Source organism: Procambarus clarkii, chromosome 14 (genome assembly GCF_040958095.1).
Source record: "Procambarus clarkii isolate CNS0578487 chromosome 14, FALCON_Pclarkii_2.0, whole genome shotgun sequence".
Classification (NCBI taxonomy): Eukaryota; Metazoa; Arthropoda; class Malacostraca; order Decapoda; family Cambaridae; genus Procambarus; species Procambarus clarkii.
Window position 1 is genome coordinate 42,499,625 of NC_091163.1, and position 17,746 is coordinate 42,517,370.

General features: G+C 47.6%; 1 protein-coding gene across 1 annotated transcript in view; it reads left to right on the forward strand.

Moving 5' to 3' along the window:
- The window catches only part of LOC123770936 (ATP-binding cassette sub-family F member 3), a 134,284-nt gene extending 119,402 nt beyond the window's left edge, over nt 1-14,882 (forward strand). Inside the window, exons 13-15 of the mRNA XM_045763114.2 lie at nt 452-543; nt 7,913-8,133; nt 14,269-14,882. Coding sequence (XP_045619070.1) covers nt 452-543; nt 7,913-8,133; nt 14,269-14,421 — 466 coding nt within the window. The 3' untranslated portion in view covers nt 14,422-14,882. The remainder of the gene's footprint in view (nt 1-451; nt 544-7,912; nt 8,134-14,268) is intronic.
- The last annotated feature ends 2,864 nt before the right edge of the window (nt 14,883-17,746 follow it).

Sequence of the window (17,746 nt, forward strand, 5' to 3'; positions counted from 1 at the left end):
CCCCCACAAACACAACACCCCCCACAAACACCCCCCTCCACAAACACCCCCCTCCACAAACACCCCCCACAAACACCCCCCACAAACACCCCCCCCCCACAAACACCCCCCCACAAACACACTGCCCCCACAAACACACTGCCCCCACAAACACCCCCCCCACAAACACCCCCCCCCCCCACAAACACAACACCCCCCACAAACACCCCCCTCCACAAACACCCCCCCCCCACAAACACCCTCCCACAAACACCCCCCCACAAACACACCCCCACAAACACCCCCCCCCTAACAATCCCCCCCCCCCCCCCCCCCACCCACTGCCAAAATATTCTCTCAGATACATCATGTTAGTATGAGTTGATTATGTTGGAAATTATATTGTATGTTAAGTGGTTAAATTGTTGAGTGTGTTTTGTATATTTGATATTTGTTTTTGTTGTTGTGACAGGTCTCTGAGAATAGGGTACTTCACGCAGCACCACGTGGACCAGTTAGATCTGAGGATGTGCTCAGTGGAACTCTTGCAGAACAAATATCCAGGTGGGTTCTTAGAGTCTTCTGTATTACCAGTCTTGAGTTAGTGTTGTGGCTGTATGTACATGTCACTGCTGGTGGGTCATTCTTGAGCTGATGCGCTGCCTGTCGGACGACACCTCTGGCTTCAAATTCCGGTTAATTCTGGCTTGTGTTATGTGTGGTGGCCAGGTGTCTTAGTGTACTGGAGGTGCATGTGCCTAGGGTTTTCTTCCCTTCGTGTTCCGTAAGTACTACCCTTGCTTTTCAGGGTGATCTTCCCTGGGGCATTCTGGACTTGCTCCCTGTTGAGGACCTCTTTCTCAACCACTCCCCATTGCTTGAGGTTGTCTTCGCCTTTGGGGTGCATCGGGGGTCTTGGGCCTTTCTGACTTACACCGGGTAGGGGAAGTGTTATTGGCTGATTGTGTGCACTGCGGCTGGTGGTGCAGCTAGCTTTACTTCCAATGTGTGGACATCTTCAAGAGAAAACTAAATAGTTTTCTTCAAGGAGTGCCGGATCAACCGGACTGTGGTGGATATGTGGGCCTGCGGGCCGCTCCAAGCAACAGTCCGGTGGACCAAGCTCTCACAAGTCAAGCCTGGCCTTGGGCTGGGCTTGGGGGGTAGAAGAACTCCCAGAACCCCATCAAGCAGGCGTCAAGCAGCAGGCCGATGTTTCTCTTCGACTGCTAGTTTGTTTGTTGTGTGATTTCTGGGGTTTTGTTTTTCATTTTCTGGCATTTTTGCCTGTGTGGACAGAGGAGGTCTGCATAGCTACTTATTAGGTTTGCCTATTTTGTTGTGGTTGTTCTCCTCTGTTTCCCCCGATGATTCACGGCTGCTACCGGTAGTGAGTTTGCCTGATATAGACAAGATTCTACCGGCTTTGCTGTCTCCAGTGCCTGGAGGCTTCCCGGCACTGGAACCCAACCCTTTTACCCTGTCGTAGCTCAGTCGATTAAGGCAGTGTCTGGGATGCTCCCGGACGCAAGTTCGAATCCTCGTCACGGCCCTTGTGGATTTGTTCATTTGATGCATCACGTTAGTGTGATCTCTGTGTGATGATGTAAGGGCGAAGAGGGAGAACAGCCTATTGACATAGCTCGGGTGCAGGGGGGTTGTGTAAAAGCCTGGTTTGGGCCTCGGAGAGGCTACGGGATCCAGTAAGTTCAGTAGAACTTCAGTTTCAACCCTTTTACCCTGTCGTAGCTCAGTCGATTAAGGCAGTGTCTGGGATGCTCCCAGACGCAGGTTCGAATCCTCGTCACGGCCCTTGTGGATTTGTTCTTCTGCTGGTAGCTTTCGGTATCAATGTTCCTTCTGCGCCGTTTCACAGGCTGTCTTGTGCGTTGTTTCACCTCCTGCCTGTGCCGTCCTGGTCTTTGGACAGGGTGCTCTCCTGTTTTTCTTCTCCTTGGTGGTTGTGGCTCCTTGGGGTCAGGTTTGCTTTGCCTCGGCTCTCTTTTTATGTTGGCATTGGCCTCTGGGGGTCGTGTGGCAGAGCTTCATGCTCTTCTCAGGCGCAGTGGTTTTTGGCTCCTATGGTCGTGGTCATAGGTTTCTTCGTCTGCGGCCGTTCTCCCTTTTTCTGGCGAATGATGTGCCTGCTGCTTTCCGGAGGGGTCCTTGGGTTGTTGTCTCGACTTCGTGTTGAGGAGTGGGGCACCGACTGCCTCCCGGGTATGTCCCCTTTTCTTAAGTAGTCTTTGGTGAAGTAGCTCCGGGGAGCCGTAGGAGCTCCCCCCAGAAAACCAGCGTTGATTGTAATGAAACGCCATTTTCTGGGCGAGTCCTGGAGGCTCCCCGGCACCCTCCCGCCCTCCGGTCGGCGGGTTTTTCGCGGTTTTGATATCCAATCTCAGAACTGGGGCGGGGATCGCCGGCGCGGGGGTCTGGGGCTCCCCCTTCCCCCTCCCGGGGAGGGGGAGCTGCGCAGACATGCGGCGCGGCTCGTGTGACGTCATGCTTGTTAGTTCGTTTTTCTGGGGGAGTTCTGTCCACGCGTTTGTCGATTTTTGTTGTTAACCAGAATTGGGGTTTGTTTTGTGGCGCTTATCTTTCTGGGTGCCTGCCCCGGTTGATGGCAGATATAGAATGCTCCAAATCACATGTGCAATTCTATGGGCCATTGCTCCCCGTGCCTCTCTGAGGGGGCCAGGTTCTGGCTTTGTTTTGAAGGGTTTTGCCCCTTCCGGGGTTTTTCTGCTGTTGGGCGACGTTTTTCGCCCATCCAGTCTGCTAGCTTCCCACATTTGCTGGCGTGTTTTTGTGTATTTAGCGTCAGTCACAGCCCCTGCTGGCGGCCATTTTCGTCTGCTGGTTTCACGGCGTGGCCACCAGGGCGGCGTTGCGGTTTGTTTACATGCGTCTGGGTGTGCGAGCGAGCGTCTCTGGTGAGTTTTCAAATTTTTTTCAGGGTTTTTGTTCTCCTGTTGTCATTTCTTTGTTTTTCTGGTGTTTTCTTGCCGTTGCCTGTTCCTCTGGGAACGTTTGGGTGTTGATTTTGGGTCTGGCCTATGGGTTTAGGCTCAGTGCCCCTGGCTGGTATGCTTGCTCCCACACCTTGCCCCCTCGGTTTTCGGTCTGTTGGGACCGTTTTCCTAGGGCGTTCTGCTGGGGGCTGTGCTTTGCCTTTCAGTGGTGTTCTCCGCCGGCAAATGTGGTGGTTTGGGCTCCCCCTGGTTCGATTCTGGGTTCCTTTGGGTTCCTTGGTTTCGTTCTGGAGGTTTCTTCCTCTTGGGGCCCCCTTTTGTGGGTTCAGGGGACTTTGTTTCCTCGTGTGACCCGGTTCTGCCTTTTGGGGTTCTGGGGTCTTCCTGGCTTGCAGACTGATCTTTTAGGGTCTTGGCACATGTTGTGGTTGTGCTGGGACTTTGTGGTTTTGCTGTCGAGGTGGGCCTTTTGATGCAGTTTTGTGCCTTCTTTGCCTGGCCGGCGTAGTGCTCTCTGCCCACTAGTCGGCGACTTGTGCTTTTACAATATATGTCCTCACCTAGTTGTGCTTGTGGGGGTTGAGCTCTGGCTCCTTGGTCCTGCCTCTCAACCGTCTATCAACAGGTGTATAGGTTCCTGTGCCTCTTGGGCTCTGTCATGTCTACATGTGACATTGTATGTGGGTCAGCCTCGTTACTTGTGTGTGGAGTCACCACATTACTTCCTAGTGCTTTCCCGTTCCCATTCTGACACTAAAAAAAAAAAAAAATAAATAAAAAATAAAATTCTATCTGTGGCTCTTTTGGGTACTCAGTTTCCACCTGTGTCCCCTAGTGCGTGTGCCCCTTGTGTTACATAGCCTGTCCTTATCAACCCTGTCGATTCCCTTGGGTATCTTGAATGTGGTGATCAGGTCTCCCCTCACTTCATCTTCCAGCGAAGTGTGGTTTCATTCCCGTAGTCTCTCCTCATGACTTCGGTGGTGTACTTTTTCTTTCGGAAGGGGTTCTGTTCCCTTCTCTGTTGACTGGGCGCTGGGGGAGCAGCTTGCTCTGTTGCCTCTCACTTGGTCCCGCTGTTGGTGGGCGCTTTGGGTTGTCTTCCGGCCTCTGCTGGCGTCGGAGGACGGCTTCTTCCCCTTGAGGGGGGTTCAGAGCTGGCGGGGTGGGCTTCTTCCCCTGCGCTTCGTCATTTCCTCTTCGTGGGTGCGTGGGGCGTGGTCGATCCGCCCCATCCTTCTGGGCTTCCCGTCTGCTCTTTGCAGTCATGAGCTTTTCCCGTCTGCAGTTCTTCTGGACTTCTTCAGTCTGCGCCCTGGATCCTCTGCCCTCCTCGGAGGACTGTTGTCTCCTGTTCGGATTCTGTTAGGGCCGGGTGCATGGATGGTGGCCCTGGACCTCCAGGTCACTTCTTGGCACGTTCCTCTCCAGTTTTTCTGGGGCTAGCACGGTTGGTGGTGGGGCTTCAGGTTTTTATTGCCTTCCATATTTTGTAATGGGCACTTCGTATACTCTTTGCATCTTTACCGGATCTTAGTGCCTTGTCTGAGTCTGAGATTCGGTGTCTGGCCTACCTCGACGACTGACTGGTGTGGGCTCCCAGTCTGTCCGCTTGTCTGCTCGCCAGGGGATGGTTCCTTCCAGATCGCCGGGTTTGGTTTCCTGGTGTTCTGGAGGTTTTTCCATCTGTTTCTGTCCCGGGTTCGGACCTCGGCCTTGTTTAAGGCTCTTGGGCCACTCATTGTCTTTCCCTCCAGAAGTGTTACTGCGGCTGTGGTTTTGCCTTCGGCTGTACAGGGGGGGGGGTTCCCAGGTTGCTCAGCGGTTGCTTGAGCGGTTGTGCGGGAGTCTGCACTTCGGCGTGCTTGTCTGCCCGCGGAGTCGGGTTTGGCTACGGCGTCTGTTGGTTCCTGCAGAGACTCCCCTTCCGCCTCTTGCATTCATTGGGTTCCTCCGGGGATCTTGTGTTGGTGCTGCGTCACCAGCTTCCTCTTTGGGGTTTTCGGGGTTCTGTGCCTTGGCACCTCCCCGAGCCTTCGTTCGATGTGTTCATGGACGGGTCGTCTCTCGGCTGGGGCTTTGTGACCAGTGCTCACCAGGTCAGCCGAGGTTGATGGAGTCTGTCTGTCCGTCGGGCTCACAGCACGGTTCAGGTGTTCGTGGCTGTCTGGTTTGCGCTTCGGAGGGTTTGGGTCACTAGGTACTCTACCATTCAGCTCTGTTTGGACTGTTCTCTGGTGGTTCTTGCCGGAACCACAGGGGTTTGGCTAACCGTGAGGTTCATGTCCGGGGTGTGTCCTGCGTCCTGGCGGACAGCTGTCTCGGTTCATTCCTCTTCGTGGGTTGGCCAGTCGTCGCCCATTCGTTTTGTTGGCTCTGTCGGGCGTATGGACTCCTGGCCATGGACGTCTTCGGGTCAGCGTGGTCTAGGCGTCGCCCATTTTGTGGCGCCCTTTCCCACCTGCGAGGACTTCACGGTGGATGCTTTCGGCAGGACTGGTCGAGGTGGGGGTACCTGTTCCTCTTCTCCCGGTCCAGCTGTTGCTTCGGATTCTGGCTTGGTTGCAGCCCATTCCCACGAGAGCAGTCCTTATGGTTTCATGGTGGCCGGCCCGGCCTTCTTTTCAGACGCTGCTTGATAGGTGTCCATACCCAGGGCGTTTTTCCTGAGGCTCCGCCTCTTTCCGCAGGCCGAATCGGTCCTGTCCGTGACTGGTTCGGCCTTCTCCTTGGCTCTTCGCGTCTGGTATTTTGACGCGGGTATCACCATCTCTATGGTGTTCAGGTGGCTTTGTTGACGGTGTCCCACCTGCGAGCTTCGTCTTGGCGACAGTATGACGTTTCATACGTTTTCTCGTGTTTTGTTTCCCCTCTGGCCTGCTCATGCGTCGCCTGAGCCATCCTGGTCCTTGATCAGGGTGCCTTCCTATCTTCCCCTCAGTTTGTGGTAGCCCCTTCGGTTCAGTTTCCTGCTCTTTGGTACTCGTGGTAGCTTTATAGGTGTGCAGCCTTTCTCTGTCCTGGCGACGGTCGAGACGGCTGCTTTCTGAAGGGGTTCTTGGGGTATTGGTTCTTGATTGGTTTGGCCGGGGGATGCGTCCTGTGTTGTCCGGTTGTGCTTTTTGCAATTGTCAGCGTACCGTGTCTGGGGATGCGCTGTGGTTGATCCGGTTCCTTCGTTCCCTGTTTTCGGGGCTCGGGTCTCCCTGGTCGTCCGCAGAGTTTTCATTCTTCCAGCCTGCGGTCTGTCTTTGCGCCCGTGCTGTTCAGACGTTTGCAGCTTTTGCTGCTGTGTTGGCGACGTCTCTGGCTCATTTCGGGCGCAGGGATTTGTGGGTCGCACAGGCTCTTGGCCGCCCATCCTCATGCGCGTCTGCTCTTGGGCGTTCTTGTTGCCTTGGGTCGCAGGTTTGCGACCGGTTGTCTTGGCTTTGCGTTGCAGAGTTTGTGGCAGCCGCCTCCCGGGTTAGCCCTTTCTTTTCCTTCTCTTTGGGTATGAAGCTCCAGGGCGCCGTAGGGGCTCCCCACAGAAAACCAGCGTTGAATGTAATGAAACGCCATTTTCTGGGTGAGCCCCGGAGGCTCCCTGGCAACCCTCCCTCCCACCGGTCGGCGGTTTTTTCGCGTTGGTTGAAGCTTAGCTTCCGAACTGGAGCTTGGCAGCCGGCGCGGTAGGTCCGGGGCTCCCCCCTCCCCCTCCCGGGGCGGGGAGGGCTGCGCGGACGATCGGCGCGGCAGTAAAGTGTGATGTTTGCTTGTTTCCTTGTGGTTGTAGGGGGTTTCTACCTTTATGTTCGGTTTTTGTTTTTTACCATGTGGGGTTTGTTTTGTTATGCCTACCTTTCTGGGTGCCTAACCCCGGTCGATGGCAGATAAGGAAAACCCCAACCACAAGGGGTTTTCCAGGGCCATTGCTCCCTGAAACCTCTCTAAAGGGGCCAGGTTCTGGCGCTGGTCCCTGGTAGGTCTGAACTCCTTAGCTAATGTCCCGGTCTAATATAACATACATTAGCCCGATAAGCTCCAGGGAGCCTCCGGGGCTCACCCAGAAAATGGCGTTTCATTACATTCAATGCTGGTTTTTTAGGTCCAGACAGATGCAGTCAACCCAACCATCTCTTTCCTGTAAAATCTGTGGCTCGATCATGGAAAGTAAGTAAATTCAATACACAGGATCTTCCAGAGCAAAGTTGTGTTTGTCTCCAGGAACTGATGCTTGGGGCTCATTCTGGTCACTTTTGCTCCTCCAGAAAGAACCATTTCATTACAGTCAATGCTGGATTTTTGAAAGCACTTGTTATATATGCTTATTTATTTATTTATTTATTTATTTATTTATTATTAATATTTTGTTTTGATTTTTGTTTTGCTCAGAGTGCAAAGCAGAGTGGTAGATGATAACCATACTTTAAGGGTTAATTATGGACTTGTGCTAAACACTGGAACCAAACATCTACTGCAGTATCTAACATAAAGTGGTTTGCTATCATGTCTTAGGTATAACATATTTCATATGATTTTGTTGCTTACATTGTCTTTCATTCCCACGGCAATAGGAATGTTAAACTGCTAACATGGGAATCTGAGTTAAACTGCTTCCATTCAGTTCTGGTTAATACAAGGAATTTTGTGGTGTTTGCAAGCATTCCATATTTCCTTGTGTACCATATCCACATATCTTAGAAATACTGTACATTCATTTGTAAGTGAGAAACATTATATAATTATTATACTCTTTCATAATTTTCCCTTCAGTTTGGCAGGTGAGTGGAACGATAACCTCGCGTCTTGCAGATGCTGGGACCCATCGCCGATGGTGCAAGTGGCTGGCCTCTGTTCCTGCAGTCTGTCCTCATATACCACTTCCATATCCCTGTATCCCTTCTAAGTTCTTTATAGTCATACTAGCTTAGTGTTTCCTTCTCATAATTGACTTAACTCTCTTATGATTTTCATTCTAGGTAAAACTGTTGAAGAGTACCGCAGACAGCTAGGTTCATTTGGTGTGAGTGGTGATCTGGCTCTTCAGCAAGTGGCTAGTCTGTCAGGAGGACAGAAATCTCGTGTGGCGTTTTCTCTCATGTGTATGGGTTCCCCGAACTTCTTCATCCTTGATGAGCCCACTAATCACTTGGACATAGAGACAATTGAAGCCTTAGGAGAAGCCATTCAGAAATTCAAGGTTAGTTTTCATTTGATTACTCTTACCCCTTGCGATGATTTCGGGTCTCAATGTCCCCGGGGCCCGGTCCCCGACCAGGCCTTCTGGTTGTTGGACCGATCAACCAAGAGATTTTTATGTAGTCACCTCCCCTATACCCCTGAATTTTTCCTTTAGCAAATTAATCATGTGTTATCTACATTAAGAGTAGGGTAGATAATAATGAACATCACTGGCCTATCCTACTTTTTACATAAGTAGGATGGAGGGGGGGGGAGCATGTTTATGTGATCATTACCCCTCACCTTCCTGTTTCTCATATAGGATGGGACACATGTGGGTGTAATGCTCACTCTCACTACCCTGTGTCATGAGACATACACAGTAGGACCTACAGTGAGTCCTCAAGAGAGAACTATCCTGTGTCATGAGACATACACAGTAGGACCTACAGTGAGTCCTCAAGAGAGGACTATCCTGTGTCATGAGACATACACAGTAGGACCTACAGTGAGTCCTCAAGAGAGGACTATCCTGTGTCATGAGACATACACAGTAGGACCTACAGTGAGTCCTCAAGAGAGGACTATCCTGTGTCATGAGAGACACACAGTAGGACCTACAGTGAGTCCTCAAGAGAGAACTATCCTGTGTCATGAGACACACAGTAGGACCTACAGTGAGTCCTCAAGAGAGGACTATCCTGTGTCATGAGAGACACAGTAGGACCTATGGTGAGTCTTCAAGAAAGGACCTACAGTAGATTAAGACCTTCTGTTTGATCAGTCTCCGAACTGGCGGTCTAGCGGTGGGGGAGTTGGCACGAATGAGCGGTGTGTCGGGTTGATGATGATTTCATTGTTACCTTGTTATTCTTGGGGTGTTCATGGGCTCTGTTCGGTCTTGGGTTGCAATTTTCTACCATTTGTGGTCTATTTTGGGGCACCTACTTATCTGAGTGCCTAACCCCGGTCGACGGCAGACATGAATGTACAGTACTTTCGAAGGGTGGAGTTTTCATAGGCCATTTCTCCTCGTAACTCTTGTTTTTCAGTTCTGGAAGCATTTTGTCGCATGCTGTTGCACCTTTTCCAGTTTAATTATGTGCTTCTTGAGATTTGGGCACCATACATCTGCTGCATATTCCAATTTTGGTCTCACAAAAGTCATGAACAGTTTCTTTAGTATTTCACCATCCATATAATTAAAAGCAAGTCTGAAGTTGGAAAGTGTCGCATATGCTCCTCTCACAATATTCTTTGTGTGTTCCTCTGGCGACAGCTTACTATCCAAAACCACCCATAGATTTCGTTCTCTTTGAGAGTTCTGTAATTTCTTTCCACATAATTTGTGAGTTGTATGTGGTCTTTTCTCTCTGATTACACATTCCATAACACGGCATTTATTTACATTGAATTCTATTTGTCACTTGATACTCCAAGCACTTATTTTATCTAGATCAATTTGAAGGGCATTACAATCATCTGGGTCTCCTGTCTTCCCCAGTGTCTTAGCATGATCTGCAAACATGTTCATATAATTCTGTTTTCCTTCTGGTAGACGGTTTATGTAGACGATGAACATTTCTGGGGCAAGAACTGAACCCTGTGATACTCCGCTAGTAACACTCCTCCAGTCAGATACATTCTCTCTGATTACTGCCCTCATCTCTCAGAAAAGTTTCATTCATGCAGCCCGTCCTCCAAAAATGGGGCGGTAAATGTAACAGCACAAATAAGTGCAATTATATACTATTCATAGCAGTCAGGAATTGTACTTATTTTCACTTAGTATTAATCGTACTATCAAATATATTGTAAATATTTGAGTTTACCTGAAAAGCTGAATAGAAAACCACGACCTCACCTAACCGTCTTAAGTGTTTGAAGATAAGCATTTTATTGCTTCTTAATTACAATTAGTACTTAACCTATATCTATATTGATATTACAGTTTTATAAAACTAATAAAACAAAACTAAAATACAGTATATCAATAAATTGTAAAGTAACTCGGGAAATGTTCAAATTTTGTATAAAATCTCTATTGTTTAATAGAGAAGAAAATTCTGATTCTGAAAATTCTGAAAAAGAAATTCCCGATATTTTTAACTTGTGTATAGCGAATTAAACTTGAAAACTTCATCCTAAAATTCTAAGTGTCTTAACAGAAAACGAGGAGAATAAATGGGGAGGTAAATGTAACAGTCCCATAAGTGCAATTATGTACTATGTATGACTGTAAGGAAATGTACTTATTACACTTAGTATTAAACCGTACTGTCAATTCGGAGGATGGGTTGATCCATGTCATAAGTCTCCTCGTCACTCCTCCAGCATGTTCCAGGGTGCACTGGGGTTTGTGTGCTTGAACCTACAGCATGCAGTGGCCATCTTTCACACCCGCATATTTTTACTGCATCCATTAACTGTCCTTTCAACAAGTGTTCCCAGTGCTTGGGTGTCCTGCTTGTTAATTTTATCCAGTGTTGGTCATTTTATCTGCCTGCCAAGTTTGTACTCGCTACGTGCAAATTTGTAAGGTGCTTGATAGACTTGCTACTGATGGCCAATCATTCTCTGCCTCCGCATAGATGCCTGTTAGGTCTACGACACCTACAACCTGAAGTCCTGCATCCTGTGTGCGCTCTCGGTCTCTGTTCTTTCTCGGCCTCCCTCTTCTTGAGGCATTCCAGACAGCTGCTGCTTTATGGATATGGTTTTCCCATTTTGAAGGTAGCAGCTTGGTGGTCATTTGGATGCTGCGGAGCTGGCCCCATTGTGTTTCAGGGATCAGAGTTAGGAGAGTTTGTTTATTCTACCTGGGCTCTGTCCACACCTCCTCTGCCTCCTGGGATGTGCTTTGTTTTGTGTCTCATCTTCTGCCTGGTCCTGGCTTTACTGTATCAGAAAGTTTCAGAGTTGGGGCAGGGTTTTGTCAGTAGGAGTGTACCTCAACCAGCTCATGATGGACCCATCCTGTTGGCAGCAAAGGCAGTCGGGCTGTCTCCTTCGCTGGGATTGTGAAGCTTTTGCCTTCACAGCCCTATACTTCTTGAGCGCCTTCTCAATAGGACATCATCTTCTGTCCTTGGTATTGTTTGTGTCGATCAGATCTTCCATCGGGGCCATCATGGCTGGTTTCAATGAGAAAGCCCTTTCTCTAGTGGCTCCCTGAAGCTTCTATACACTGAGATGGTACCGTCTACTAAGTTGCATCAGCTGTGGAATATATGGATATATTAGACTTTGGCATCAGCGTAGCTCCCCCTTCCTCAGGAGGGGGAAGGGAGAGCCCCAGACCCCTGTGCCAGCTATCCACACCTCTAGTTGTGTGGCTGATGTGAGACCTGGCAGTAATGCGACACAGGCTCCAGCTTTGTTTCAGTGCTGTGCCTTGTGGTGTAGTTCTGTCCTGGGTGGTGTGTGAGCCAGGAGTAATTTCACCAGTGCTCGGGCTGCATGTGCCTAAGGTTACCTTCCCTAGGTACCCTGTAAGTATTGCTCTTGTGGCTTTGGGCTCTCTTCTACAAGTTGATTGTGGACTACCACCGCTGATATCTTTTACTGCTCGGTAATTGCCCGCTCTTGGAGTCTGCTGGGGTGTTTCATGTGCCTCTGTTTGCCTCTGGGTAGGAGGTTGTTTTGTCACTGGTAGGGGCTCAAGGTACTGTGCAGCTGTTCTTCACCTGATATAGCAGCCGACTGTTCTGCCTGGGTACGTTGTACTCGTACAGGACTTTTCTTTTGTTTTGTTTCCTGCTTGGTGGAGGGTCTATCCTTAGTGTTGTTCACCTCCAGTACTTTTTCTAATTCTCATATCGGACATAGACATGGACACAATCTGTAGCACTGTTTCATCCTTTGCAGATGACATTAGGATTTTCGTGAGAGTAGGCAACATTGAGGACATGGCAAACCTCCAATCAGATGTAGATCAGGTCTTTCTATGGGCTACAGAAAATAATATGGTGTTTAACAAAGATAAATTCGAGCTCATGCGCTACAGAAAAAATGAAAATATAAAAACGGAAACCACGTACAAAACTCAGGCAAATCATAACATAGAACGAAAAGGCACTGTAAAGGATCTGGGTGTACTCATGTCAGAAGACCTTATCTTTAAAGAACACACTAAAGTAGCCGTCACAACTGCAATAAAATGACAGGTTGGATAACAAGAACTTTTCACACTAGAGATGCTATACCGATGATGATACTTTTCAAAACTGGAGAAATTGCTGACCTGGAGAGTGTGCAGAGATCCTTTACTGCTAGAATCCACTCAGTAAAACATCTAAACTATTGGGACTGACTAAAGAGCCTAAATCTCTATTCCCTTAAGCGCAGGCGGGAGAGATACATAATAATTTACACGTGGAAAATAATAGAGGAGCTGGTCCCAAACCTGCACACAGAAATAACATCACATGAGACCAGACGGCATGGCAGGATGTGCAGAATATCCCTGTTGAAAAGCAGAGGTGCAATGGGTACTCTGAGAGAGAACTCTATCAACATCAGAGGCCGAGACTGTTCAACACACTTCCACTACACATAAGGGGCATAACTGGCCGACCCCTCACAGTGTTCAAGAGAGAACTGGATAAGCACCTCCAAAGGATACCTGATCAACCAGGCTGTGACTCATATGTCAGGCTGCAAGCAGCCGCATCCAACAGCCTGGTTGATCAGTCTAGCAACCAGGAGACCTGGTCGACGACCAGGCCGCGAGGACGCTAAGCCCCGGAAGCACCTCAAGGTAACCTCAAGGTAAGGTTGCCATGATGGTCTACCCGACAGGTCGGGTTTGGCTTTGTCAGCTGTTCTTGTTCCTTCAGGGACATTGCTTCCGCTTGTCTCGCAATCGCTGGGTTTGGCCTCCGGGCTCTTTACGTTAGCTGCTGCATTACCGACTTCCTCTATGGGTTTTCGGAGTTCAGTGCCTTGGCGCCTACCGGAGCCCTTGCTCGATGTGTTCACAGACATGTCATCTCTTGGCTGGGGCTTTGTGACCAGTGCTTCCCAGGCCGGCCAGGGACGGTGGGGTCCATCCTTCAGTCGGTCCCCAGCACAGTGTGGGAGTTTGCAGCGGTGTGGCGGGCACTTCGGATGGTTCGGGTCATTCGCGGATCGATGATCCTGCTCCATTCGGACTACTTCCCAGTGGTTCATTGTCTGAATCTTGGGGGGTTTGATGTGGGTCCTTGGCTCTTTGGGGCTCGTCGCTTCAGGTGACTCGTCTGCTGAGTTCTCGAGGTTTGACTCTCCTGGACGTTCATGTTCGGGGAGTGTCCAACGTCCTAGCGGAAGGCCTGTCTAGGTTCATTCCCCTGTCCACGGAATGGACGGGCGACACCAAATCATTCAGTTGGCTCTGCCGGACGTACAGGCTCCTGGAGGTGCACCTCTTCGCGTCGGTGTGGTCTCGGTGTCTCCTGATATATATGGCGCTCTTCCCAGACTGCGAGGCCGTTGGGGTCGATGCCTTTCAGCTGGACTTGTCATGGTGGGGTCACCTGTACCTTTTCCCCGTGGTTCTGCTGTTGCTCCAGGTCCTAGCTCACTTGGAGACTTACCATGGGAAATCGGTCCTCTTGGCCCCTTGGTGGCTAGCCCAGCCTTGGTTTCAGGCGCTGTTTGCTCAGTGTTCGAACCATAAGGGTCTTCCCACGGCTCCGCCTCTTTCAGCAGGTCGGACCAGTTCGTACGTAGCTGGTTCGATCTTCTCTTCAAGTCTTCACATCTGGTCTTTCTGATGTTGGTCTATCACCAATTGTATGGTGAGCAGGTGGCTTCATTGATGGCGTCCCACCTGTGTGTCTCGTCTCGGCGGCAGTATGAAGTTTCATAAGAACATAAAAATGAAGGTAACTGCATTTGAATAACTGCATTCACTGAGTAGAAGACCTATTGGCTCATTCGAGGCAGCTCCTATTTATATCCACCCAATCCCAAATCCCAAATTGAATAGCTTAAAAGAAATTAACATTGTGTAAATTTCATGTTATCTTTATGCATGTAATTAAAGAATTCACTGTATAGTACTTATATTATTGTTAATATAGTATGGGATTGGGGGCTATTAATTGGGATTTTGCAAAAAAAAGAAAATGAAGAAGAATTGGGAGGTAATTATGTATTTGTTATATTACAGGGTGGCGTAGTATTGGTGTCTCACGACGAGCGTCTCATCCGCATGGTGTGCACCGAACTCTGGGTTTGTGGAGACAAGAAGGTTGGCTGCATGGAAGGTGGCTTCGATGAATACCGAGCACTGGTGGAAAAGGAGATTCAGACGACCTTATAAAGGCCATTTTAGCTCTCAAGATTTGGAATTGAATATAATTTATGATAACAGGGGGTTAAGTCTTTTGTAAACAACTTTATGCTTGAGAAGTTGTTATGTTGGACATGCAAGTAGACTTGTTAGAGACTGTTAATCTCTTTATTTAAATGCTTTTATACTGGAGGAAAGTGTTTATATATATATAAATATAAATATATCTATATATATATTACATATACTGTATCTGTATTTAATTCATAAATTGCACTTCGTTAAAACAATATAAGCGATATTTATCTAATGTTTGCTTTTATTTACCAATCAGTAATGGCATTATTTGTGTTAAGTGTTGTAGCTTGGCCTTCAGTTGTGATACTTGTGGTCTTCAACACTGAAGGATTGGCCAACATTTCTGCACCATTCCACTTTCAGTTCTTTCTTAAGATCATATTTTTTATCTGTATTACATTGAACACAGTGTATTCTTGTTTTTATGAACCTTTCCTATCCTGTTATGAAGAAATATGAAATATTGAAAATGTTTGTTATATAATATTTCTGGTTTTAATTTATGTTAAGGATTTAAAAAGATCTACTGTATCTATTTTGATGTTTTCTGGCTGAACTAAGGCTGCCTTTAGCTTGCCACAGAAAAAAGAAAAGAGGGGCCCACCAGGGTAGGAGGAGAGCACAGTTCTAGCACGTGAAGGGAGGGTAAACCCTACACAAGGCAACAGAGGGGCTCACCAGGGTAGGAGGAGAGCACAGTTGTAGCACGTGAAGGGAGGGTAAACCCTACACAAGGCAACAGAGGGGCCCACCAGGGTAGGAGGAGAGCACAGTTGTAGCACGTGAAGGGAGGGTAAACCCTACACAAGGCAACATAAGGTACTCACCTAGTTGTGCTTGAGGGGTTGAGTTCAGGCTCTATGGTCCTGCCTCTCAACTGTCAATCAACTGGTGTATAGGTTCTCTAGCCTATTGGGCTCTATCATATATACATTATAAATTGTGTATGGAGTCAGTCTCCACCACATCGCTGCCTAATGCTTCCATCTGTTAACTACTCTGACATTAAAATAATTATTTCTAACGTCCCTGTGGCTCATTTGGATACTCAATTTCCACCTGTGTCCCTTTGTTCGTATTCCACCCATGCTAAATAGTTTGTCTTTGTCCATCCAGTCAATTTCTCTGAGAATTTTGTAGGTGGTGATCATGTCTCTCCTTACTCTTGTTTTCAAGGGATGTGAAGTTTAGCTCCTGTAGCCTAAAAGCAGGTTTCTTCGTAGCTCATACATCTCAGTTCTGGGACTAGTCTGGTGGCATACCTCTGAATCTTCTCTAACTTTGTCTTGTGTTTAACTAGTTATGAACTCTAGGCTGGAGCTGCATACTCCAGGATTGGTCTGACATAAGTCGTATACTAGGTCCTGAACGATTCCTTACACAAGTTTCTGAAGGAAATTCTTATGTTGGCCAATCTAGCATATGCCACTGATGATATCCTGATTGAGCGTCTGGGGGACATGTTCGGTGTGATATCAAACCCCCAGATCTTTCTCTTTCTATTTGACTCTTTCAGGATTTTACCTCCCAGATGGTACCTTGTGTTTCAGCTTTCTGCTCCCATTGCCTAATTGCATTACTTTAAACTTTACTGAGTTAAACCTTAGCAGCCATTTTCTTGACCATTCCTCCAGTTTGTCCAGGTTGTCCTGTAGTCTCTGTCTTGATTCTTCTCAGAATTTTTGCATCATCAGCAAACATTGAGAGGAATGATTCTATACCCTCTGAAAGATCATTTACATATATCAGAAACAGAATGGATCCAAGTACAGAGCTCTGTGAAAAACACACAGTCCTGTGGCAACATCTCGCCACTCTGATGTCTCCTCCCTCACAGTTACTCGCTGTTTTCTGTTGCTTAGATACTCTCTTGTCCACTGGAGCACCTTACCTTTTCCATTCATGTGGGCTATATGGGTCTCAAACCGTGGATGTAGTTAAAAATGGCGCAGAATTATTTGTGGAAGGTTCCTGTCTGTCGTTTTAGGACCAGCATCTGGTTCACTGAGGCAAGGGGGAACTGGGGAATCAATAATCAACCCAAATTAAGGAAAAACCCACCAGAAAGCTTAACAATAAAATATGTAATTGCTTGAAAAAAGAAGAGCCCAGAAATAACAAGGCAAATGATCATTATCGCAAGGAAAACGCCTTGATTGAGGTGTGCCTGACTGCCACCAGGTGGCACCTCAGCGAGCCAGCTCTCTCACTCCTGGTTGTAACATAGAGGCACGTAACCTCTTGACAAGGTCTATCTTCTTGTTCATGCTTAAGCTAAGTGGTGTTGTCTATCCTTGGAACTTTGTTGCTTCCTTTCTTTCTCATGATTTGTATGCAATTATCAAAAGAAGGTGCCAATCCAGGAAATCCTTCATGATTGCAGTTTACATCATCCATGTCGCTTATATCCTAGCTTTGTATTTGACTTGGAGTGTGGCCCAGGGTATTTTCTTTCTTGGTAGTCAGTTAGCATTGTATCATGCCCCATCAGAGATACCTGCTTAGAGGGGTTTGAGCTTTCTCCCTTATGAGTCAACTCATCTTGGATCACCTGGCTTACAGGTAGTGAGACCTGTCAAGAGGAGTGCTTACTGTCACTGACTGTATAGAGACAGTGAAATCCTGCTCATTATGCCCGACCTCCTAACTGTTTATACCTGACATGCTAATTACCTCTCTCAATGTTAACAGTTTCATCATATTTTATCTTAAAGATGTGGATGGAATTGGCTTCAAGAACCTCATTCTTCAATACATTCTACTTGCTAACTACCTGTATAGGAAATATGAATTTCCTTACATCTCTTAGACTCTGTTGCATGTCCAACTTCCACTGATGTTCCTCTTCTTCTATCTCTCTTTTTTTTAATTTAAATAGGCTTGCTTTGTCCACTTCATCTATTTCCTCAGGATCTTGTATGTAGTGAGCATATCCCCTCTGTTTCTTCTCTCTAAGGTTATGAGGGTACGTTCTCTCAACCTGTCCTCATAACTCGAGCTTTTTTTCTCAATTCTGGTTTTAATCTTGTAAACCTCTGAACGTTCTTAAGTTTCTGTTTATGCATCACAAGGCATAGGGGGTTCAATGGTGGTGTTGCAGACTCAAGTAATGGTCTCATATAGACTGTGTATGGACTTAAGAGCTTCCTTATTTAGATTCTTAAATGACATTCTTATGTTTGCTTACTTTCCATAATGCTGCTTGTATTATCTTGTTCACATAAGCTTCTGGTGTTAGTGTTGGGATCATGTCTGTTACAAAGTCTTTTTCTCATAT